General features: G+C 43.5%; 1 protein-coding gene across 2 annotated transcripts; it reads right to left on the bottom strand.

Moving 5' to 3' along the window:
- Nucleotides 1–7,597: 7,597 nt before the first annotated feature.
- Nucleotides 7,598–25,269, bottom strand: gja10a (gap junction protein alpha 10 a). 2 transcript variants are annotated; one of them, XM_052085776.1, is made up of 2 exons: nucleotides 25,009–25,269; nucleotides 7,598–9,256 (listed from the first exon to the last, which is right to left on the bottom strand). In XM_052085776.1, the coding sequence occupies exon 2, from the start codon at nucleotides 9,215–9,217 to the stop codon at nucleotides 7,751–7,753; it is 1,467 nt and encodes a 488-aa protein (XP_051941736.1). In that variant the 5' UTR covers nucleotides 9,218–9,256; nucleotides 25,009–25,269; the 3' UTR covers nucleotides 7,598–7,750. The 2 variants fall into 2 exon arrangements, with proteins under 2 accessions (XP_051941736.1, XP_051941735.1); XM_052085775.1 differs by lacking the exon at nucleotides 25,009–25,269 and adding an exon at nucleotides 11,499–11,698.
- Between the last annotated feature and the right edge of the window lie 1,229 nt (nucleotides 25,270–26,498).

Raw genomic sequence — 26,498 nt, 5'->3', positions numbered from 1 at the left:
TTGTTAAACCAGCAACCGAGGCTTGACTGATTTAAAGATCAGAGACAATTCAAACATATCATGATGCAACTTTGCGTGAAGGCAATTCCGCAAGCCAATCAGCAAAAGGCTGATGTGACATTCAGGCCCGTGGTGGAAGGTGCGACCCTCCGTGGGTAGTGGAATGTGTTAACATGCAAATATTCTCGCCGTGTTTGGATTGTGGGATGATCTACTGCACATGTCAAACGAAGCCTCGTTTCTTCAGTGTTGTCACATGAAAGTACATAATCAAATATTTAGCAGAATACACTCCATTTTATGAGACGCACTATGGTTCATATGAAATATATGCACAGTCACATTTGCTTGCACACCTCAAATACAGTATCTGATATTTCCACTCACCGGATTATATTCAATCTGTAATTCCTTATTCTTTGTTTATTGAGCTGGAAATGACATAGTAAAGCAGCAAATGACTTTAAGGTGTATTATGTTAATTAAGGTTATGTTTTTACATATTCACAAGACATTTCAGATCCAAAATGATTCATTCCTTTCCTTCATTCCTTTTCTCATTTCAGGCCTATGAAATGTTGAGATACTTTATAGAATGGTCGGTATTGTCAACCTTGTTCGATAAGAGCAGAAATATAAGCATAAATTTAACCATCATCATCATCATCTTCCGAACCGCTTGATCCTCACTAGGGTCGCGGGGGGTGCTGGAGCCTATCCCAGCTGTCTGCGGGCAGTAGGTGGGGGACACCCTCAGTCGGTTGCCAGCCAATCACAGGGCACACAGAGACGAACAACCGTCCACGCTCACACTCACACCTAGAGACAATTTAGAGCAGGCATGTCCAAAGTCCGGCCCGCGGGCCAAATCCGGCCCGCGGTCGAATTTCATCCGGCCCTCGGCCCCTGTCATAAAATCAGTGCCGTCTGGCCCGCAGGTTGGGCGCAATGTAACACGTGTTGCATTGACTGAGGTCTCGTAGACTGGTGAGTGATGTTTCATAGAGTACTGCTTCCCTCTAGTGGCTAAATGAGTAATAGCATTCACTAAATGAGTAATAGCATTTAGACACTAGAGGGCATCACTGACGAGTTAACAAGACATCACTCCGTGTTTATATTGACTGATATGTCATATTTCAAATTCCTGTTTCAAAATGAACCAAAAGAAATTCTTAAGATTGTTGAAATTAAAATAAAAATGGAAATGTGAAACAGACTGGCTTACTAAAATTTGTTGAACAATATTGTTGTTCAATGTAAAGAATGTCAGCCAAGGTCGGCCCCCCGACATTTTACCACATAAAATCTGGCCCCCTTGGCAAAAAGTTTGGACACCCCTGATTTAGAGTGTGCAATCAGCCTTCCACGCATGTGTTTGGAATGTGGGAGGAAACCGGAGCACCTGGAGAAAACCCACGCAGGCCCGGGGAGAACATGCAAACTCCACACAGGGAGGCCGGAGCTGGAATCGAACCCGGTACCTCGGCACTGTGAAGCCGACGTGCTAATCACTGGGCTACCGGGCCGCCCCTAAATGTAACCAGTGATGAAAATATCCACTCTTACTTTACATGTTCATGTCTACATCGCAACTTCTCACAGTTTTTTTGACATTTTTTTCATGTTTTGTTTTCATTCTTAGCGAGAAGATACCAAGTCAACAAATGTACTCCCCCTAAAATATAGCCCGTCTATCAATGGATTTAAGAAACATTGTTAAATCTCTTTCCCCTGAATGAAAACTCACAACTGCATACTTGGGAGATGGACAGTAGGTTTTTTTTTGTTTTGTTTTTGTTTTTTAAAGACATGGCATACCCTGCAAATGCAAAAGAAGACGAGCTCTCTTTTCACAATTTTTAGTTTGTACCAATGCAATTTATGCATTCTGTGATTTTTTTTCACAAAGAGCCATACTGAAAGAGTTTTCAACACAATCTGTATGACAAGCTTACGTTATCCAATCCGCGCATGAAAAATATTTATGAAGACACCATATTGATGTCGACGTGGGAGTTTTCATCCCAAATAGTGTATGTTGTGCAGTTCAAAGCTAGTAACAAACACAGCGGCGCGTGATTGATTTAGGGTCATACCAAATTCATCCGCTGTTGAAAAGTCGATTGTGAGGCACGTGGCAAGGCCGAGTGTTGCCGCAGTGCGCTTTGTCGCTCGGACGGCGACGTAGAGGAGCGTATTTAGTCCAGATTGAATGGTTGAATGGTTTCAGGGTGTAATCGCGGCAGTTGTAGATACTAAAGAAAATGAAAACATTCCGCTTCGCACTGCATTTAGAATGAACTGTTCCTGAGTCCCCGCCGGTAAGACCGTGTAAAGCTCAATAAGGTTTACCATTTTGAAATTGTGGCTTGTTTTTCAGAGTAGATATGGATCAGCTTCATATCATAGTGTATCATTGACTTCCTAAATGTGAACTTTTATTTATTTGGGATTTAAGTCCGGTGTAGGTCAGGGGTGCCCTACCTCGGTCCTGGAGGACCCCTATCCAGCCTGAAACACGCCCGATTCAAATGATCAACTCATCAGCAAGCTCTGAGGAGCCTGATGACCAATCCCGATCATTTGAATCAGGTGAGACATCGAAAAGCAGGCTGGATAGTTGGACACCCCTGTTGTAGGTAAAATGACATAGATGGGGGGTAGGGGTGGTGTTATAGTTGACAATTTCATGTGATGACACATCTTTATTTACTAGTCACGTGTAAGTTGTAATATTTTTCTGAAGATGAGTGAGCATGTTTACAATTTTGCTGTATTGCGTTTTTAGTTTTTTTTGTGTGTGAAGGTACTGCTACCGCATTATTAAGTTTTTTTTTCCTAACCCTTAAGTTAGCTAAATGTTGATGAATTTGTAAAATAACAAATCTGACAAGTGCAGCTAAGGTTGAAGATGAGATTTCATGTCAGTTGCTTCATGATACTCATGAAATGCTTGGATGCCTGAGCTGAGGCCACCGGAAAAAGGGAACCTCTAACTATTGCCGTACAGCTTCCCTCATGTAGATATGGAGAAAAAAATTGTTCAACATACAATAAATAATCTAATCAGTCAATCCAAATGAAGCACTTGTGCTTCACTTGTAAATGCATTTTCTGCCTTGAAATTGCAATGAGAAGAGTTGGTGGTCCGTCCCCACCACAGACGGTAGAATAAGCCGTAGATATTGGATGAACACATTACCGTCAGTATCTATGTTGTTGTCGTTTTATTTACACAAGAATAAGGTTAAAGCTAAAACACCAGAATACCTTTATTTCATTTAGCCAATTTTACTTCTCCATACAGACGACAATTGCGACGCTACTCCAAACCAATGTCGTCATAACTTGACTGAGCTCAAGAAAATGAACTCAAATTGCACTTGAAAAAATATGAAAATGGAGAACCTAAAGTTGGCGCTTCTGAAATACTTAAGTTCACATTCTTGTACCATTTTTGCTCCCTGGAGATGCCATGGCGCGTTTCGATGTCTGCTTTGAGCCCATCTGTTTCCCGTTGATTATTAAGTCAAATTGTACTGTCGGGAAAGAGCAACTGCCGCCACAAAATTGGAAACAACATTGTGAATCCTTCAACAAAACACACGCAGGGCCCTCTCTGTGCATTCCTGTTCTCGTTGTGTTTCGATCGATGTTCGAGGGGGCTGGGCGCACCCAACGGCTTCTGTATTATTCTTAAATCAGCCTTGAAAAAAAAGGCAGAATTTTGATTGGTTTTTAAAAGGGCAGTATTTCTTTCCTTATTTATTTATATTTTTTTACTGTGCTGTGCCATACCAATATTCATGTCATCCACAAAACAGGTTTGACTGGGAACGGCTCACACCTCTTGAATGCAGCTCCGACAAAAGTTGTGAACCCTTCAAATATTTGCTCTGTCTTTTGCCTTTCTCTTGGTGGTGACAAACCAAGGTGGAATAGAAACAAAGTACACCAATCGGGGTCCATTCCAGCAGATTCATTTATTTCTCGGATTGTGGCTTTGGGAATTTCTGAAAACCTCAGTTGAACTGACTTAACAAAACGTATCTACCTGGATAATTCAGCATACCTCTTTTTGTGGGTAAGAACTGTATGATAGACATGTAGTTTCTGTGGAGTTGTTTCTAACTTTTTACAATTCGAACATTATTGTATTTGTAGATTTTGGTGGTACATTTTACATGTTTTTTTTCTGACTACATACAACATGACTGTTATATGCAGATTCTGCGTTGTTGATTTCATTTTGTACCTCTGAATGTTCAAATGACACGTTTAGTTTAGAGATTTTTTGTTTGTTTGTTAATGAAAATGTGAAACCTGTCACGTTTATTTGATATGAAACCATGTTTTAAAGACAAAAAACCTTTTTTTGTCAAGGCAAATTTTTTGGTTGAGAAATAAAACAAAAAAAAGCATGATAATCATGGTGTCGTGTGTATTTTGATGCCTTTGTCATTTGGGGAGCCATTAGAAAGCATTTTTTTTAATAAGTTATGATGGATCAACTGTATATTAATGCTTGGACAAAATTACAAAGGGCTTATAAGTAAGTCTGATTTAGAAAATAAAATAGTCCGGGGTACAGAAGCAGTCAAACATCCTTTTGTAAATGTGCCTTAAAATCCAGACTGTTTTTTCAACATAGAGACTCCAGAGAAAGAGAAAAAAATACAATCCTGCTCCGTGCGCACATAGAAGAAGTTAAAGGTGCTTCTCATCCTAAATACCCCATTTTAACAAATATGCAGACGCAGCGTCAACATGACTGACTCTTGTCCACTTTGAGACCCATGAAACTTGAGTTGTGCATCGTTGTTGATGGATGAATCCTTGATAACCAGTTTGTGATGGAGCTGAGGTGTTGAACACAATTCCTGCATGTTCACCCACTCTCTCTACTTCTTCATGATTGATGAAATATCCAGAAACACACTCTGTGGAAGAAAAGAGCACAGTTATAGGATAATACAGCTCTATAGACTCCCTGTAAAGCAGGGGTGCCCAAACTTTTCGGATCGAAGATCTACTTTTCGATCAACTAACCTCATGGGATCTACCCTTACCGACGTGCGCGCGCACACGCACACGCGCACACACACACACACACACACACACACACACACACACACACACACACACACACACACACACACACACACACACGCGCGCCATGATGAGAAACAGACTGAAACTGAGGCATGCGACGCACTTCTGCAGCCTGTTAACTATCGTAGCTCACAAGTACCATTTTAAAGTGCTTCCCTGGACCCTCCTAGATTCCTATTCTTTGCCCGTGCCCTCGGTGAATTGTACACGAAGCAAACTCTGAATGAGAAGAATGACGATAAAAGATAGAGCGCAACAGCTCTTATCACAAGCTGCAATTGCAGACTGCTGAGCGCTAACAACTTCCGGTGACGTAATCAGGCGCCACCGTAAATTCAAGATTTACCTGCTTTATTTTATTTTTTTAATATTTATTTTGTGAAAATGAGACTGATAGGATGATTAGGGTGCAGCGTACATGAACACAAAAAAATATATTACTAACATGTACAAAGACACACAAATGGTTGTTTGTTTGTTTTTCTCCTCGACACTCTTCAGATCTACTCGGGACCTGTCTTAGATGTACCGGTAGATCAGGATCTACCTAATGTGCACCCCTGCTGTAAAGCATATAAACACTGTATGTAAACCAAGATAAAATTTTCAGATATCAAGCAACATTGAGTATTGAATTTTATAATTAAGGGTGCACTGAAGTGGTGCGTAGCATTGCAAATTGACTAATGGTCTCCTGTTCAAATCTTAACTGTGCTTTAGCCCACAAGAATAATGTAGCTCAGTCAGTCAGCATGACTGCAGTCAATGGACGACATGATCATCTATGTACTGTATATCCATCCATCATCTATCCATCCATCCATCCATTTTCTGATCAGCTTATTCTCACAAGGGTCACCGGGCGTGCAGGAGCCTATCCCAGCTGTCTTCGCGCAGTAGGCAGGGTACACCCTGAATCGGTTGCCAGCTAATTGCAGGGCGCACAGAGACAAACAGCCATCCGTGCTCACGCTCACACCTCGGGACAATTTAGAGTGTTCAACCAGCCTGCCATGCATATTTTTGGAATGTGGGAGGAAACCGGAGTACCCGGAGAAAACCCGCACAGGCATGGGGAGAGCATGCAAACTCCACACAGGGAGGCCGAACCTGGAATTGAACCCGATACCGCTGCACTATGAGGCCAATGCACGAACCAGTCGATCACCAGGCTGCCAAATCTCTTGCTGTCTGTCTGTCTCTCTTTGTTTCACTTGTTTAAAATGATGTTTAAATTGTAATTTCATGATGAGAATGTTTCATGGTAAAAGGTCCCCATTTCACAAGAAGGAAGTTGGATATTGTGGGGAGGAAAAGTGAATCTTTTGGGATCCAGTCCTAATATGAGAGATTTTTTTTAACAAGTGGAAGAGAAGAAAGGACATTCGAGCTGCTCTTTGTCTCATTGGATGAGCAATATTGTCAGATTATGCATTGGCATTTTCACATTAAACAGTGAGAACTTTGGTCAAAATTTTGAATCTTGAGTGAGTGGAATTCCAGTGGATGCGCTATATACAAATTTAAATTGTAGTGGTTTTCTTTCTTTCTTTATTTTCTGCATTTGCATATGTGCTATTAGAGTAATCTAAAAGTAATTACAAGTAATCATATTACATTTCTTTAATATTATGGTACTTGGATTTGTCATAATTCTGTTTGTGACCAACAGGTGGCACTGTAGGGTTCTCCTGCAGTTGCACACCTGTTGGTCATTATGTAATTAGTGCTTTAAAAGGACTCCCAGCCCGACCACTCATTGTCGGGTCATTGTTGCTGTTTGCAACTGTCATGTTTTTTTGATTGTCCTGTTTGTTTCCGTGATGGTTCTGTTCTTTTTTTTTTAGCTTCAGTCATGGTTTTGTTTGATACTTTGGATTCGTTTTGTTGTTAGGACTTTGTTTAGGATTCAGTTTTCTGTATTTTATCAAAACACTTCTTTAAATACACCCTGCTCCTCCCTCCTGCCTGCTTTTTAAGGTCCACCACCACCTTGCTACGTGACAGGATTAGGTCACAAATGGCTTTTTTTTTTAACAGGTAACTCGTAACGGTATCAGAATCCATTTGAAAAGTAACCCTCCCAAACCTGAATTCATCACTCTTTTTATGTGCCCTTGCACAATACTCGGTACCAATTGTCTCAGAATTCACTTGAATTGAATTGAATACAACTTTTGCCTAATGTGCAGATAAAGATGAAATTTCTTCCCTCTCAACACAAAACATAAAACCTCAGAGGATATTTTAATCATCTTTTTAACTTTTCACCTCAAAAATATTTTTTACAAAAACTTTGTTCCTGAAACATCACAAATTTAATGTTATACTGTTGTTTTTGCTTGTCAGCATTTCCTGAATCCTCCAACGACCGCTTCAGGGCGAGCTGCCTGGCGCCCCGCCTGGCGCCCCGGACCCAAACAATGCCATTTCTTCTTCAGTCAACCACTCATTTAAATCAATTAATCTAGCCTCACGTATCTTCAAATGAAATGTGTTTCTCATGCTCGATCCTTGATTTACAACTTTTGTATCTCAGAGTAGTTCCCATTTTCCCGTTTCAGATGGCTTCATAAATTTCGATCATCTACATGACACTGATTGATACTCTAAATAACACACTTGGCATTCAGATTCAAATATTTGAGTTCAACATGCAATACGTGTGGTCTGTGTTACTTGCCATTGACATTCTTCGCCCCCCGGGAGGCGGCATCATGAGCATGTCGCCCTGCAGTGAGCCGAGTTCATCTGATTCTTCTGAGGAATGTAAGGAGGAACTCGTGGAACGACTGACTGATGACAAGCTTTCAGATGGTGGTCTGAACATGAAGCTGGTTTTTCTAGGTTTGGGTAGAAGGACCTCACTCCCCACTGAGTCTCTGCGGTCATCCTCCAGGTTAGTCATAGAAGACGGCCGTCTAGCGCTACTACACAGAAAAGCCTCGAAATGGCTGGCATCACTGAGTTCTCTCTGATGGGTATCTTTGCCAGGGCTTGATGTGCTTCCCTCTGCTGCGGACAACACCGTGTCCAAGCCATGGTGGTTGTCCACTATTGTTGTGGGTACCTCTGGACCTTGATGAGTTTGGGAAATGACATAGTTGTGAGTCGATTGTATTCCTGGTTGGGGGCAGATGTAGTTGGTCTGGATGTGCCCCAGATGAGCCAAGCTGTCATTCCTCGGAGCCCCGTGGCTCGTTTTGAGCCCGGGGTAATGAGGAGGTATTACGTCTTCTTCTGGTATTACATTGAAGGTCTGTGTCAAAGGTCCATTGTAAGGTGACGCATTGCTCATCACACAATGATGTGACAGTGATACTTTCCTCCTGGACTTGAAAATTAAACTGTCATCTTCCATGTATCTCTCTCCAGAGAGGGCCGTTTTGATTTTCCTGATGCCAAGGTGGGATATTTCCAGAATGTTGAGAGAAAGCGAGACACCAGCAATGGCTATCATGAAAACCATGAAAATGGTCTTCTCGGTGGGCCTCGAAATGTAACAGTCCACACTGTTGGGGCAAGGCATCCGTTCACATTTATACAGTGGGTCAAGTTGAACACCGTATAGAATGTATTGCCCAAGTATGAAGAACACCTCCACCACAGAGCGTACAAGGATATGAATGATGTAGGTTCTCAAGAGGGATCCTCGAAGAGGTGCCTTTTTTACTTTTCGCTGTTCATCCAGCTTCCTCAGCTCTCTCTCTTTTCGTTTATGTTCATCCAGTGGCAATTCTGCTTCATCCATCTCCTCTTTCAGCTGTATCCGTTTCCTATGGCGCTCCTTCTCTAGTGCTCGGATGCAGTAGAGAGCATGGCCCATGTAAACCAGTGAGGGTGCAGAGACGAAGATGACCTGCAAGACCCAGAAGCGAATAAGCGAGATGGGGAAGGCACGATCATAGCAGACTGCCTTGCAACCTGGTTGGTCAGTGTTGCAGACAAATTCAGACTGCTCATCATCCCATACATCCTCAGCAGCCGCCCCCAGGATCAGCATGCGGAAAATGAAGAGAATGGTGAGCCAGATCTTGCCCACGATTGTTGAATGAATGTGGACCTCCTCCAGGATGCTGCCCAGTAGGTTCCAGTCACCCATCGTAAGGTCCTCACCACTTTATTGCCACATGTCTTTGAGCTGAAGAGACAAGGGATAGAGATCTTGATCAGCCTTTTTACATGCACATTGATCCCTAACTTATCGCGGTTAATTGGAAATGATCATTCTGCAGGTTCACCTACGGAAACCTTGTTATGACTTTTACTTCCTCTAGATCACATATGTCCGCGGGCCGGATCTGGGAGAATGTTTTCAGTGGCCCCTGGGATGATATTGATTTATTATTAGAACCGGCCCACAGACTGCAGCAAGCCAGGAACCCGCAGATCTTTTACACGCACCAATACTACATTTCCCACAATGCAACAGTGACGCGCCAAGCAGTGACCGCTTCATTTCAATATTAGTGCCGTAGTCGTTAGCTGAGCAGTGACATTAGCTTGCAGATACCCATTGAAAATGACAAAACGGATGGTGGACACTGAGAACCGGGGGTTTCAAACAAGGTGGGAGTCTGAGTCAAGTCAAGTCAAGTCAACATTATTGATAGAGCACTTTCAAACAGCCATCGCTGCATACAAAGTGCTGTACATGGAGCAATTTAACATACAATAAACAGTAAAACAAATCGGTAATAAAGATGGTACAAAGCACCAAACAGTAAAACCAAGAACAAATCTAAGTCATGCTGAGTCGAATGCCAAAGAATACAAGTTAGTTTTGAGGGGGGTTTTGAAGATGGGCAGCGAGGAGGATTGCCGAGTAAATGTTCATGGACGTAGCTGGAAAACAAGCGTGTCTTCTGTGCGGAGAAAGTGTTGCAGTATTGAAAGAGTGTAATCTGAGACGACATCATGAAACGAAACACGCGAACAAAAACAAGAATATGGACATGGATGGGGGAAGGGGATTTCATTAAAAACTGTATACTTAAAGTTTGTGACACAGTTTGCCCCGAAAAAAGCAATTCTTTTTAAACGTGAGCATGAGCACAAACACAATTGCCAAGCGAGTAGAGTAGTTGTCCATTTATCTAAAAGAGCAGCTTGTGAAAAACGGAAAATATGTCTTCACATATTCCTTAGCTGTGGATGAGAACACTGAAGTTTCTGACGTTGTCCAGTTGTCAATTTACAGCCACAGTGTGGACTCCAGCCTGAGTGTTACAGGACTTTTTGGCTTTACATCCTATGCATGAAAAAGATACGGCAGTGGGTGCTGCGCAGTTTGCCCGTTTCCTCCCTGACACAGTGGCCCATCTGCGCATCCAGGGTGATCAAACGTTGTCGAACGTTTGGCAGCACATTCCTGTGGAACAACTACTTTCTTTGATGCAACTGAACAAAACATCACACAGAAGTCGACTTACTGCTGAACACCTTTACTCAATTTTGAGAATTTGCTCAGCTCAGAGCCTGACCCCAAATATTGATGAACTTGTAGAAAAGATAAGACAACACCGAGTATCAGCCTCGGCCTCAAAGAAGTGAATATTACTGTGCAATCACATATGAAGATTTTTTACTCACTTCAAGTTTAAAAATTAAAGTATAATATTGGCTTTCACTGTATGTTACTTCTCTTTGAAGTGTTGTTTTTGGTGAAAACATTTTTGCACTTTATTTTATTATATTTAAATCGAATTTTTTTTAAAATATTTTTTTTGAGTAAATGATCGAAAATTGCTATTATTTGTTTTTCTTGTCAGTAAATTTTGCCTACTTTTGCTAAAAGAGAAAATATGGGCTCTTGATGGTGCCTTGAATAATACCGGCTTCTTTCATTCATTTTATTCGTATTTTTATAAAAAGGAAATTTGTTTTTTGTGCCTGTTGAAAATTAAAGTTTACTGACAGAGCCATAAGAAAATATTGCTTTATTTATCTGATCATATTGGAATGTATTTGTTTTCAATCAATTAACTTTGGTTCAAAAAACTACATGTGGTCATTTTTCAATTTTTCAATGAACATTCGATCAATTCTGCCCTCGGCTTGCAGCAAAATTTTTTATCTGGCCCTTCGTCCATTTGACTTTGACCCCCCTGCTCTAGATAGTCAAGTTTGATTGTCTTCTCAGCGCGCCGATAAGTGAAGAACCGCGAAAGAATTTTTGTGTAAAATTATATGTGGGTGCCAGCACGTTTAAAATCTGTAAATAGTATTTATATTTAATATATTTCAGACAAAGACTACAGCAGTACACATATTTACTTCAATCATTAATTATAAAAAATTGTACAGTAATGAACATTCATCAGCATTGCCTTCTGAGAGGCAAAGAGACTTGTGTTGGTGGTGGTGTAGAAGGTGGCTCTCACTTTACGCTCTGATGGTGTAGCCCCAGTTAGCCTCCAGCTAATGCCTGGCCAGCTATCCCCATAGCCGATGTGTTTATCATAAGACAATTAATCGGTATTGATGAGGAGGAGGCGAAGAGAGACGTGCTGCTGATTTGAAGCCCAATCACCCACGTCTCTATCTCTCTTTCGCTCTCTCTTTCTCTCTCGCTCTATATCTCACCCCCAACACACACACGCACACACACACACACACACATACACACATACACACTTTGTCACTTTAAACAAACTGCACTTCTTGTGCCTGATTATCTCATTTGGTGTTTGAACAGTGAGTTTTGGTTTCTCATCATCTTGCATGAATGAATGCTCACCCAATCCGTCACAAAAAATGACAATATGATAAACCATGACAACACTTGCTTTATGTTTCACGGTTTGACTTATATTTGTCATCATAACCACCCTTGTCCCTCCACCAGTGGTTTGAAATTCCACGAAACTTTACACCTGCTGGAAAAAGGTCTAAGCTATGGCGCAGGTAGTCTAACGCAGTGGTCTCCAACCCCCGGGCAGCGGACCGGCACCGGTCCATGGGTTATTTGGTACCAGGATGCACCGAAAGAATAAATAACTTACATTACTACCATTTTATTCATTTCTCAATCTGAAAGATTTTTTATTTAGAAAAATTACAGGATTCTCTGTGACATTAGTCTACACTGTAGACTGTAGAGTGACATACTGTAGACTCTACAGTATGACACTCGCAGGACGCAGGTCTAGGTGCGCTTCTTGGTCACGTGATTGGTTACCGCTAAAATGAAACCCAGGAGCGAGCAAAATGAGTAACAAACTAAAGTCTTTGGGAAGGGGAAAAGGCCCAGCCAGAAGTCAGAAGAGGAACCTTCGACTTTTAAGAAAAAGGTCACATTTAATACACAGTCTCAGGACTCCTGCTTAAAGTAAAGATTTATCTCAACAGAAGAGTCCCACGTACCAAGCCCACTCTCTATAATATGCGGCGATGGTGTGTCATGTTTTTCATGCACTTTGTATTTGTGATGAATCTTATTTTGAAGACATGTTTAAATGTTACTATACGGACCAGCGGGTGTTGCGGCCAGACAGGACGTAATGATTTGTGTTTATTATTATGTTTTGCCCCTCTGTGAGCCGTCACCTTACCGTGGTGGAGGGGTTTGTGTGTCCCAATGAACCTAGGAGCTAAGTTGTCTGGGGCTTTATGCCCCTGGCAGGGTCACCCATGCCAAACAGGTTCTAGGTGAGGGACCAGACGAAGCACGGCTCAAAGACCCCTTATAATGTGTAAAATTAAAGGATCTCAGTTTGCCTTGCCCGGACGTGGGTCACCGGGGCCCCCCTCTGAAGCCAGGCCTGGAGGTGGGGCTTGTTGGGGAGCGGCTGGTGGCCGGGCCTACACCCATGGGGCCCGGCCGGGCTTAGCCCGAAGAAGCAACATAGGTCCCCCTTCTCATGTGCTCACCACCCATGGGAGGGGCCAAAGGGGTCGGGTGCAATGTGAGCTGGGCAGCAGCCAAAGGCGGGGACCCTGGCGGTCTCTTCCTTGGCTGCAGAAGCTGGCTCTAGGGACATGGAATGTCACCTCTCTGGCAAGGAACGAGCCTGAGCTGGTGTGCGAGGTAGAGAAGTTCCGACTGGATATAGTCAGACTTGCCTCCACACATAGCCTGGGTTCTGGTACCAATTCTCTCGAGAGGGGTTGGACTCTCTTCCACTCTGGAGTTGCTCACGGTGAAAGGCGCAGGGCAGGTGTGGGCATACTCATTGCCCCACGGCTCAGTGCCTGTACATTGGGGTTCACACCGGTAGACGAGAGGGTTGCCTCCCTCCGCCTTCGGGTGGGTGGACGGGTCCTGACTGTTGTTTGTGCATATGCACCAAACAGTAGCTGAGCTTACCCACCCTTTTTGGAGTCCTTGGACGGTGTGCTGGAAAGTACTCCTGCTGGGGACTCCCTTGTTCTGCTGGGGGACTTCAATGCTCACGTGGGCAATGACAGCGAGACCTGGAAGGGCCTGACTGGGAGGAACGCCCCCCCCCCCCCCCCACCCCCCCGATCTGAACTTGAGTGGTGTTTTGTTATTGGACTTCTGTGCTCATCACAGATTGTCCATAACGAACACCTTGTTCAAACATAAGGGAGCGTCTGGCAGAATCCCCTGTCAGAAAGAGTTTCAACTCCCACCTCTGGCAGAGCTTTATAATATTTATATAATACATTTATATAATAACACTGTGGGAAGCCCGGTAGTCCAGTGGTTAGCACGTCGGCTTCACAGTGCAGAGGTACCGGGTTTGATTCCAGCTCCTCCATGTGTGGAAATTGCATGTTCTTTCCGGGCCTGCGTGGGTTTTCTCCGGGTGCTCCGGTTTCCTCCCACATTCCAAAAACATGCATAGCAGGCTGATTGAACACTCTAAATTGTCCCTAGGTGTGAGTGTGAGCGTGGATGGTTGTTCGTCTCTGTGTGCCCTGTGATTGGCTGGCAACAGATTCAGGGTGTCCCCCGCCTACTGCCCGGATACAGCTGGGATAGGCTCCAGCACCCCCCGCGACCCTAGTGAGGATCAAGCGGTTCGGAAGATGAATGAATGACTGAATAACACTGTGTACAGTGGGGATGGGGCACTGCTGACTTCGACTTGGGACGTTGTGAACCGGTGGGCAGAGTACTTCGAAAACCTCCTCAACTCCACCAACACGCCTTCCTCAGAGGAAGCAGAGCCTGAGGATCCTGAGGTGGGCTCCCCTATCTCTGTGGTTGAAGTCACCATTGTGGTTAAAAAGCTCCTCGGTGGCAAGGCCCCAGGGGTGGATGAGATCCGCCCGGAGATCCTCAAAGCTCTGTATGCTGTGGGGCTGTCCTGGTTGACACGCCTCTGCAGCATCGCGTGGTCATCGGGGAGAGTGCCTATGGATTGGCAGACCGGGGTGGTGGTCCCTCTTTTTAAAAAGGGGGACCGGAAGGTGTGTTCCAACTTCAGAGGGATCATACTCCTCAGCCTACCTGGTAAGGTCTATTCAGGGGTGCTGGAGAGGAGGGTCCGTCGGGAAATCGAGCCTCAGATTGAGGAGGAGCAGTGTGGTTTTCGTCCTGGCCGTGGAACTGTGGACCAGCTCTACACCCTTAGCAGGGTCCTCGAGGGGGCGTGGGAACTTGCCCAACCTGTCTCCATGTGTTTTGTGGACTTGGAGAAGGCATTTGAACGTATCCCTTGGGGGGTTCTGTGGGGGGTGCTTCGGGAGAATGGGGTACCGAGCCCCCTGATACGGGCTGTTCGGTCCCTATACTGCTGATGTCAGAGTTTGGTTCGCATTGCCAGCAATAAGTCGTTTTCATTGAGGGTTGGACTCCGCCAAGGCTGCCCTTTGTCACCCTTTGTCGCCGATTCTGTTCATCACTTTTATGGACATAATTTCTAGGCGCAGCCGAAGCGTTGAGGGGGTCTGTTTTGGGGGCCTCAGTATGGCATCTCTGCTTTTTGCAGATGATATGGTACTGTTGGCTCCTTCAAGCAGGACTCTCCAACTCTCACTGGTGCGTTTCGCAGCCGAGTGTGAAGCAGTTGGGATGCGGATCAGCACGTCCAAATCTGAAACAATGGTCCTCAGTTGGAAAAGGGTGGAGTGCCCTCTCCGGGTCGGGGAGAAGATCTTGACCCAAGTGGAGGAGTTTAACTATCTTGGGGTCTTGTTCACGAGTGAGGGCAGTAGGGAGCGAGAGATCGACAGACAGATCGGTGCAGCGTCTGCTGTGATGCGGACATTGTATCGGTCTGTCGTGGTAAAGAAGGAGCTGAGCGAAAGGGCAAAGCTCTCAATTTACCAGTCGATCTCCGTCCCAACCCTCATCTATGGTCACAAGCTATGGGTCGTGACCGAAAGAACGAGATCCCGGATACAAGCGGCCGAAATGAGTTTTCTCCGCAGGGTGTCCAGGCTCTCCCTTAGAGATAAGGTGAGAAGCTCGGTCATCCGGGAGGGGCTCAGAGTAGAGCCGCTTTTCCTCCACATCGAGAGGAGCCAGATGGGGTGGCTCGGGCATCTAATTAGGATGCCTCCTGGACGCCTCGCTGGTGAGGTGTTCCGGGCATGTCCCACTGGCAGGAGACCCCGAGGACGACCCAGGACACGCTGGAGAGACTATGTCACCCAGCTGGCATGGGAAAGCCTCGGGATCCGCCAGGAAGAACTTGAAGAAGTGGCTGGGGAGAGGGAAGTCTGGGCTTCCCTCCTAAAGCTGCTGCCCTCGCGACCCGACCCCGAATAAGCGGTGGAAAATGGATGGATGGATGGCTGGCTGGATGGATGAATGGATGGATGGATATTATGTTTCGAAAATACCAGTTTTCACGCAGGTCGTATCATATTATTTTGCTGTATTTATCAGCCACAGCTTAAAGGCTGGTCCCGGAAAATATTGTATGATATCAAACCGGACAGGTGGGGCAAAAAAGGTTGGGGACCGCTGGTCAAACGCATCCATCCATCCATCCATCCATTTTCTAATCCGCTTATTCTCACAAGGGTCATGGGGCATGCTGGAGTCTTTCCCGGCTGTCTTCGGGCAGTAGGCGAGGTACACCCTGCCAGCCAGTCGCAGGGCACAAACAACCATTTGTGCTCACAGTCACACCTCGGGACAATACAGAGCGGGGTGTCAAACTCATTTTTGTTACGGGCCACATTGTAGTTACGGTTTCCCTCAGAGGGCCATCATGACTGTGAATTTTGTAAAACCGTGTCAATGCTTAAACACCTCCACATATTACATATTTAGTGCACAACAAATAGGTGGATAACTCGTTTTGAAATCAGAAGTCAAGAACAATGGTTTGTTCAGATCTTGCTAATGTTAATGTTAAAAGTATGTAACGAGATAATGCTTGTTTCTCTATGTTATGATGGATTACATATGACAATTTGAAAATTTTGGTTTAGACTTGAGCAAGCATCATGAAAAAGTTGACATGCTTGGTTTGCTCTCGCGGGCCACACAAAATGATATGGCCAAATCTGGCCCGCTGTGATTTAGAGAAGGTCTCAAACTCGCGGCTCTCGGGCCCATTGCGGCCCAGACGCTAGTTTGAGGCCCCTTCCTTGATATAAAAGCTTAATGTTACTGCGGCCTGCGTGAGTTTAATATGGATGCAGCCTGTGGTTACACTACCTCCTAAATAATTACCTCTGTGTAATTTGAAGGCCGATAGCTTCGGAGCACCCCGACGATCGTGGCAATGTGTCCCGCACCAGCTTGAATACACGTGTAAACAACTTAGCTCCTAGGATCCTTGGGACACACAAACCTCTCCACCACGGCAAGGTGACGGCTCACGGAGGGGTTATTTTTATTTCGAAATAAAAATGAATAACAAATTATCCTTAGCACTTGTATTTTGTTCACATACTAAATTACCAATACAAGCACATTCATATCTTTGTATTACGCAAATAGCCGTTGAATTATTAACACGCCCACGTCAGGCCGAGCCCCCATTCACGTCCGGCTGTCGCATGTTCCTCGTCACGTTGAGCTCCGTCCACGTCAGGCTAAGCCCAGCCAAAGGGTTACCGTCGCTTTTTGTTCCTGTTCCCTGGCGAGGTAAGCCTTTGGACGACTTTGGGACGTCTGAGATCTGTCCCTTGAGGGAGGGGTACTGTCATGATTCATTTTGTGACCAACAGGCGGCACTGTAGGGCTCTCCCTGCAGCTGCACACCTGTTGGGCGTTATGAAATAATTGCTTTAAAAGGACTCCCAGCCCGACCACTCAGGGTCGGGTCCTTGTTTGTTTCTTTGCTGCTGTCATGTTTGCTCTGGTCATGTTTCGATTATTTAGTTTCTGCTTCAGTCATGGTTTTGTTTGATACTTTGGATTAATTTTTTTTCAGGACTTTGTTTTGGATTTAGTTTTCTGTGTTTCTATCGATACAACTCGTCAAGTTCACCCTGCTCCTCCCGCCTGCCTGCTTTTTGGGTTCCACCACCACCTCGCTACGTGACAGATAGTCCCCCAACTTAAGGTGAACAATAGTTGTATACTTCGTGTTTTAGTGCCACAATTTTACATGACTCAAATTCAACTAAATGTTAACGAAATACCATGTGTGTAACAATCACTTTGTGAGGCAATTATGGATGTAAAATGATTTGGTGAGGACAAATTACATTTTTTTTCTGAGTCTTCAGGACCCGAGGAGGAAAACCATAACTATCATGTAATAATAATAATAATAATAATGCTCTTGCGACGCGGGGGCCCAGTCTCATTCGGCTGGGTCGTCGCAGTGCGTAGAGCCGATCAGCTTCACCAGGGTCCGCCAATGACCACGGTCATGGGCCAGGTCCGCTGCATCCTCCAGGGTAAGGCCCTGGTGTTTGAGATCTTCTCTGATGACATCAAGCCATCTGGTGTGGGGTCTGCCGCGTGGCCTTTTCCAGCCGGCTGTCGCTGGATCAAATGAGAAGATGGCACGAGTTGGGTGTTCCGGGGGTAATCGGAGGAGATGACCAAGCCAACGGATGCGCCTCTGGGCGGCCAGTCGGGATGCAGGGGGCTGAAGGGTATGTTTTCGGAGGTCTGAGTTGGAAACATGGAGGTGCCAGCTGATGTTCAAGATGGTTCTTAGTGACTATGATGTGGCCCACAAAAAAAAAATGGAGTCTGATACCCCTGCCCGAGAATGGAGCCAGCACCATTTCATTCTTTGCAGGAGGCTTGTTCATGCATAATTTTCCTCAATAATAAAACACCAGACTAACACATTAAGAACAAATACAATGTTTGGGGGGGGTGCCACCTTAAAAAAAGTGTATAAATTTAGTATGACATTATCATGAATATCATAAACGGGAAAAGTTAAGAGGAAGAGTCTGGCTTTTAAAATATGCATAGAGGGGAAGAGGAGTGAGTTGCAGTAGTCAATACGGGAAGTGACGAGACTGTGAACAAGGATAGCAGTGGTGTGAGGAGTGAGTGAGGGACGGAGGCGGTTTATATTGCGAAGGAGGAAATGAGCAGACCGGGTAATGTGATTGATATGGGAGTGAAAGGATAGTGAACTGTCAAGGATGACACCCAGACTCTTCACCTGGGGGGAAGGAGATATAGTGGCATTATCAATTAGAAGGGAGAAACTGTCGGCTTCGTTTAGAGTGGATTTGGTACAGACGAGTAGGTGTTCTGTTTTATTGCTGTTTAGCTTGAGGAAATTATGGGTGAACCAAGATTTGATTTCTAAGAGACAGTGAGAGAGGAATGAGGGTGGGAGAGAAGCTGGGTTTGCTGGAGAGGTAGAGCTGGGTGTCATCCGCAAAGCAGTGAAACTGTAAGCCAAATTTGCGGAAAATGTTTCCGAGCGGAAGGAGGTAGACAATGAAAAGGACCCAGGACAGAACCCTGGGGAACACCAGAAGAGACGGGGAGGGATTGTGAAATAAAAGAATCAAGTTGAATGAACTGAGAGCGGCCAGTGAGATATGAGTGGAACCAACGTAGAGGGGTGTTGGTGATGCCCATGGTAGAGAGTCTCTTGAGGAGGATGGGGTGAGATATTGTGTCGGAGGCTGCACTCAGGTCAAGGAGGATGAGGTGGAGATTAAGCCAGAATCTGCTGCCATGAGAAGATTGTTTGTGATTTTTATGAGGGCTGTTTCAGTACTGTGACGGGGACGGAAGCCGGACTGGAATTGTTCATAAAGACTATTGTCGGCGAGGTGGGAGTGGAGCTGAGAGGCGACAGTTTTCTCAAGAATTTTTGAAATGAAGGGAAGATGGGAAATGGGGCGTAGGTTATTGAAGTCATTGGGATCTGAACCAGGTTTTTTCAGGATTGGGGTAACAGCTGCAGTTTTGAAGAGCACAGGAACAATTCCAGTTGACAGAGAGGAATGGATAAGGGCTGAGATGAAGGGAAGCAGAGAGGGTAGGCAGGATTTGACCAGAACCGTGGAGAGGGGATCGAGCTGACAGGAGGAAGTCTTGGATTTAATGATGAGGTCTGACATTAATGAGAGATGGGGGAGTTCAAAAGAAGAGAACAGTTTGCAAGGGGTGAGAACGTCAGAGGAGGGGAAAGGTACAGAGGAGCCCAGATGCTGGTGGATTCTGTTGATTTTTTCGTTGAAAAAGAGGAGAAGTGCGTTGCAGGTGTCACGAGAATAAAAGTGAGGTGGTATGGAGTCAGGGGGTTGAGTGATTCTGTTCCAAAGGGAAAAGAGAGTCTTTGTATTTCCAGCATTGGAGCGGATGAGTCCAGAGTAGTAATGTGATTTTTCTTGAGAGATGGAGTCCTTGTAGAGGGATAGTTGAGCTGCATAGATGTCCTGGTGAGCAGTGAGACCGTTTTTCCTATAAAGTCTCTCAAGCTGTCGGGTTTGGGATTTCAAGGAACGGAGATGAGGGGTGAACCAAGGGGCAGACCGAGTAAAAAGGACAGAGCGGGACTTGACAGGGGCGAGCGTATTGAGGATGCTGATGAGACCAGAGTTATATCGGAAAACTAAATCATCAGGAGTGGAATCAATGTCCGGAGTCAGGGTAGTCAGCCATGCAGTGAGAGAGTCAATGTTAATGTCTTTAATATTACGGTAAACGATGGTCCGGGGTGATTTGGCAGTTGAGAGCTGGAGCGTAATGTTGAATGAAATAAGGAAGTGGTCCGTTATTGGAAGTTCGTCAGCAGTACAGTTGGAGGGGGAAATACCAGAGCAGCAGATCAGATCCGCTGGTGTTCCAACACCAGCGGCAGTTGACCCATTGGGTTCGGCACAAGCAGCTAAAACCACCAGTTGAAAAACTACCAAGCCGAACAGCGAACCTGGCATTAGCGGCAGCGGCACTCGTCAACAGTGGCAGTATTGCCAGAGGTAGCGGCACTTGCCACATCAGTAACATCCGGGACAGCGGCAATGCCACTGGTCAGCAACTAGCATACAACCGCCTAGCAACTACAACTGACAATTTGCCACCCAAACAGAAGCAAGACACAAAGCTGGATGAAGAATTCATGACCCTCACGCCAGTAAACAAACTTCTCTGGAAACAAAAAGACGTTTTTACAGTGCTCTTGCAACAGTAGCATAACCATTTTAAAGGATTTGTCAAGATAAGATAAGATAAGATATCCTTTATTTGTCCCACACTGGGGAAATTTACAGCCTCCAGCAGCAAGAATGTGGGTAGAAAGAAGAAAGAAGAAAAAACAAACAAACACCGTTCAATTAAGTGCAATATAAATACAAAATGGATAAATCGCAGTGCTATTTACAATTGTTTTTCCACATCATTTAATTATTATTATTATTGTTGTCATTTTTATTCACATCACATCATTTAAATATTATTATTATTATTGTTGTTATTCTTATTCAGCAGCATGACAGCATTCGGTAGGAACGACGAAGATGATAATAGGCTAAAAAAACTCACAACTTGACAGTGTTACCATGGAAGTCAAAGAAATTAAAACCAGCATAAACTTTACTCAAGGAGAGGTAGATGACCTTAAAAAAGTCAGATGAACTAAACTGACCACCGACAGCCTGCTGGTATTAACAAAAAATATGGACTACTTGGAGGGCCAGTCAAAAACATACAACTTGGTTATTGATGGAATAGAGGAAACACCGGGAGAAACTTAGACTGAGGAAAAAGTGCAAAAACATCTCAAGGAGAAGTTGCAGCTACAGGGGACAATTGAGGTGGGGAGAAAGCTCACTGCACTGGGAGGCTCAGACCTGGGAGACTTCGACCGAGGCCAGTGGTGGTGTACCGTATTTGCCCTAATATAAGACGGCCCTGATTATAAGACGACCCCCTCTTTTTCAAGACTCAAGATTGAAAAAATACTTTTTGAACACCAAATTAATTTTTATACAGAAAATATTAGAGTACATCTGAAACCAATGATTATAACAATATATTTGATAGAAAAAGCATGTTATTTTACCTCATTCAAATCTAAAGTGCAGTCACATTCATAAATGAATGGCTTCTGGTTTTTGAAATGTAAATTACATCATAACTTCTCCTCAGCAGCTGGTTAACCTGGCCGATCTTCAACCCACTTTTCTCCAGATTGTCACTACGTTTCTCCATTTTCTGTTATCTCTTCTATTATTTTCTTCTCTTTTCCTTCTTACCGCTATTTTTTATTTTTCTTCTTCGTGCTACCGCTATTTTTATTTTTATTCTTTGTGGGAGGGGTTCACTTTGGCCTGGGCAGTCAAGTTCAGCATAGATGGTGCCATCTAGCGTCGTGAATGAGTATAATGTCTAGACCCCGAATACAAGACGACCCCCACTTTTTCAGTCTTATTTCAATGCAAAAAACACCGTCTTATATTCGGGCCAATACGGTCATTTGAAAAATACAAGGACAGCACAAGGATGCTACAGAGAACAAAAAGGCTCAGAAATCTACATTAATGAAGACTTTACAGATGCCGTGTGTCAAAAAATAAATTAAAATGTAAAGCTGTACGTGAAAGAGGGAAAATGCCTACTTGCGCCATGACAAACTTGTAGTCTAGTCCCACACCAGTACACCAACACAACAGGCTCGAGGTCAACACCATCAAGCGGCATGCTGATAACTGTTCATCACCTGACTAAAAAGCTCTCAGACTCCAGTGAAATAGTAAATGCATACACCAAAAATATGGACTTCTAAACCTTTGATTATGCTGACCACAAGACATTCGACCCAAGAACAACCTGGACCCAGACAATCATTTCTTCAATAATAATCACAGTATGAAAAATGCATTTTCACCTATACACTTAAACAGTACACGCCTCTCTAAAAACACAACATCAAACAATACTTGTCTAAATTAAATAAATGTAAAATCCTTGCCATTTCAAAAACTTGGCTTGACAAAGAAAAAACAAGTGAAATGAAATTGAAAGGATATGTGATGTGCGCAACAAATAGGGAAAACAGAAAGGGTGGGGGGTTGCAATATATGTAGACAATCAAGATTGACAAACACAATAGGAAACCTCATGGAGTGTGTAACTATCAAAATACATATTAAAAAGGCATCAAATGTCATCATAAGTTGCATCTATAGGACACCCGGATCATGCCTTGACACATTCAATAAAAAAACGAAAAGATATGCGAAGTGACTCTCACGATTTAAAAAAAAAAAGAAAGAAAACGAAGAATTTGTGGTGACTAACATTTGTTCAACCTAAAAAAAAGGACTATGAATACTGTGTACAGCAAGAGTCTTTTCCCAGTCATCTTTAAACGTAGTAGAATGACAGTTGATACAGCTACATTAATAGATCACATATTTATCAAGAATGTTGACCATAAAATGGAAAATGGACTTCTCATTACTGATATAAGTGACCATCTGCCTGTCTTTGCAGTTTTTGTAATTATTTTTAAAGACAAAACGAAGTTAACAGCTCACGTATCAGAAATAGGACCAAGAACCCAACACTCCATCGCAGCTTTCAAGCTAGATCTCGAAAAACAAAACTGGTCTGAGGTCTACTCAAATGAAGACCCAAATATTGCGTATCATGCATTTCAGTCTCCTATAATCTTTTCATATGATAAACATTTTCCATGAACTAAAGTCACCAGGAAGTATCAAGTCCTAAATAAGCCATGGATAACGAAAGGTATAGAGAATGCAGGTAAAAGAAACATTTTTATAAAATTGAGAACTAAAGACGCTGAAATAAAGTATAAGACCTATAAAAATAAATTTGTAAATATAACAAGAACAAGCAGGAGAGATCAATATCAAGCATTATTACAGCAGAATAAAAGAAACATGCACAAATATGGAAAATACAAAATCACATCATCAAAAAATGTTCCAAAAAAGTAGACTACCCAAAATATATTATTAAAGATAAAAAATATGAGTTTTGATAAAACTGCATAAATAGCGCATGATTTTAATGAGTATTTTGTCAATATGGCTTCTAACCGAACAAAAGAATAAAAAAATAAAAAGGTCGATTGATTGATTTAATATTGACATGACATTAAACATTATAGAACATGAAGTGCGACCCTTCACATACATATGCAACTTGCCATTTCATCCTCACGAGGGTCGCAGTGGGTACCGGAGCCTATCCCAGCTGTCTTCGAGCAGTAGGCAGGGGACACCCTGAACCGGTTGCCAGCCTATTGCAGGTCACACATTCAAACAATTAATCACACCCAGGGACAATTTAGAGTGTTCAATTAGCCTGCCATGCATGTTTTTGGAATCTGGGAGGAACCCGGAGTATCTGATGAAAACCCACTCAGGCACGGGGAGAATATAAAAACTCCACACAGGAAGGCCAGAGCCGGGATCGAACTCACAACCTCTGCACTGCGAGGTCGACACGCTAACCGCTAACAGCTAACAGCTAAAATCATTCCTATTTATAAATGTGGAGAGAGACATCTGTTCACGAATTACAGACCAATATTACTTCTCCCACAGTTCTCGAACATAAGAAAAAGTGGTTTCATTCAGACTTGATAACTTCGTTCAGAAACATATGCTTTTAAGTCAAAATCAATACAGCTTCAGAGAAAAACGGACCACGTCAATGGCAAGAATGTAATTTGTGGAAGCAATAGCCACTAGAATAGACAATAAAGAATTACTGTTGGTATTTTTCTAGATCTAAAAATAGCTTTTGATACTGTCAATCATAGTAAATTATTGAATACATTAGAGACAAGGCATGAGAGGTGGAGCATCTAAATGGATAAAAAGTTCTTTCGATAACAGATAGCAGTATGTGCAGTGCAACTACTTAAAATGAAATCAATTGAAGATAATAATGGGGTTCCTCAAGGGTCTGCGCGAGGCCCAAAACTAATCATATTATATATAAACGATATCTGTTGTGTCTCAAAACAATTGAAATGTGTCTTATTTGCTGATGACACAATAGTCTACTGTTCTGGAGGAAATCAGAAACAGCTTCAGACGACTGTGGAAAAATTAATTAAACATATTTTTAAAGCTGGTTGCAAATAAATAAATTATGACTAATTTTAAGAAAAAAAATCAAAGTTAATTGTTTTTGGCACTAGACCAATCAAATACCTGTTTAAAATTCTGGTAAACTCAATTGAAATAGAAAGAGTGTATGAAAATCTTGGATTTGAAATTGATTGTTTTGATTTAGTCTTTGAGCCTGGAAAAATGCTACATTCAATGAGAAATTAAAATGTGAAATGAACGGTTGTGTGTCGCTGATGGTCCACCCACCTGACTTGTGAGCAGGCAGCGTGGGATCAGTTCCCACTCGGTAACGGTGTGGATGTGGGTGTGAGTGGTTGTTCATTTCTAGATTTTGCCCTAAATCAGCTGGGATAGACTCCAGCACCACCACCCTGTTCAGCATAAGCAGTGTTGAAAATGGATAGATGAGCACCGGTAAAATTATGTTTTTCTCAGTGACTTATCAGTAAACAACTGTAACCATCATTGTTCAATAGTACTTACAAATCTATGGGATCCCTTTTTGCCTCTTGCTGTACGTCATGATGATAATTTCAAAATTCAAGGAATCCACTGCATCTGTATGGCTACCCCATGGAGGTCGAATTTTGTTGATGTCAAGTTATAATCCACAATATTTTGCTCCTTGCTCCTCGCTCACCATGTGTGTATGTGTGTGTTTGTGCGTGTGCGCGAGTGTGTGTTTGTATATGTGTGTTTGTAATGGCAGAGTGCAGGCTGGCAGTGCTCTTCCGTGTTGCTGGGCTTACAGGATGTGTGCATTGATTGCATCTCGATGGGACAATGTACCCCCCCCACACCCAACCCCACCCCCATCTCACACGTCAGCAGTGCCAACTCCAACCAGCGCCATCAATATCCCCCTCTCTGACAGAGAGCTGTGAGTGTTTATGGTTCATCTTTCACATGCAGTAGAATCCTCGTCTAATGGCTGGGACATTTGGAAATGAGATCAGTGAAGCTGATTTCGTGCATCATGATGATGTTCTTCTTATATGTCATACAACCAGTGAGAGTCCTGATTTTATTTGCATGTTTTGATTTCTTTGTAGAAATTGAGACAAAGTAGCCACAATGACCCTTTTGAATACTGAGTAATCGATCATGAAAAAAAGACCAAAGTGGGAATCAAGCCAGCTGAACTCTCAATCATATGAGCCAATGATGCAATGTGTGCTGTTTGTAAATAGAAAATACCAAACTGACACAAGATATGACGCCATTACCTTTTAAATTTGCGCTTCTCTGCTGTAAACTTATTATATTAACTTCAGGCCCAATTGTGCGTGTGTGTGTTTTGAAAAATCTGCTCTCATCATTTTCTCCTTGAATGTTTTTGTCTCTTAATTCCTTCAGGCATCATTTTTTACCGCAACATCTTTCAGAGAGTGTCATGATGTGTGTTTTGCTTTTCTTTTGGTTCTGAGAAAATATCATTTTTGGTTCTTAAATTTTCAATTAAAATAGGAATATAATATATTCACCACATCCCGGTGGTCGAGTGCTTAGCGTGACGACCTCACAGTGCAGAGGTACCCGGGATTCCATTCTGGCTGCAGCCTTCCTGTGTGGCGTTTGCGTGTCCTACCTGTGCCTGCGTGGGTTTTCTCCGGGTATTCCGGTTTCCTACCACATTCCAAAAACATGCGTGGCAGGTTCACGGAACACTCTAAATTGTCCCTCGGTGTGTGAGTGTGAGCGTGGATGGTTGTTCGTCTTAGTAAGCCCTGTGATTGGCTGGCAACTGGTTCAGCGTGTCCCCCACCTACTGCCCGAAGACAGCTGGGATAGACCCTAGCATGCAACGCGACCCTTGTGAGGATTAAGCGGATCAGAAAATGGATGGATATAATATATTACTATTATACCAGCATGTCACGTGTCTCAGGTCCTTTCCTCCATGGCGCTGAGTCTGTGCCAGTTCATCATTTTCGCAGTTCGGTATCTGTTTTTGGAGTTATTACTTGTTGACC

Source organism: Hippocampus zosterae, chromosome 14 (assembly GCF_025434085.1).
Source record: "Hippocampus zosterae strain Florida chromosome 14, ASM2543408v3, whole genome shotgun sequence".
NCBI classification, from domain to species: domain Eukaryota; kingdom Metazoa; phylum Chordata; class Actinopteri; order Syngnathiformes; family Syngnathidae; genus Hippocampus; species Hippocampus zosterae.
Note: the sequence above shows the minus strand (reverse complement) of the source record. Positions and strands in the feature narration are given on the sequence as shown.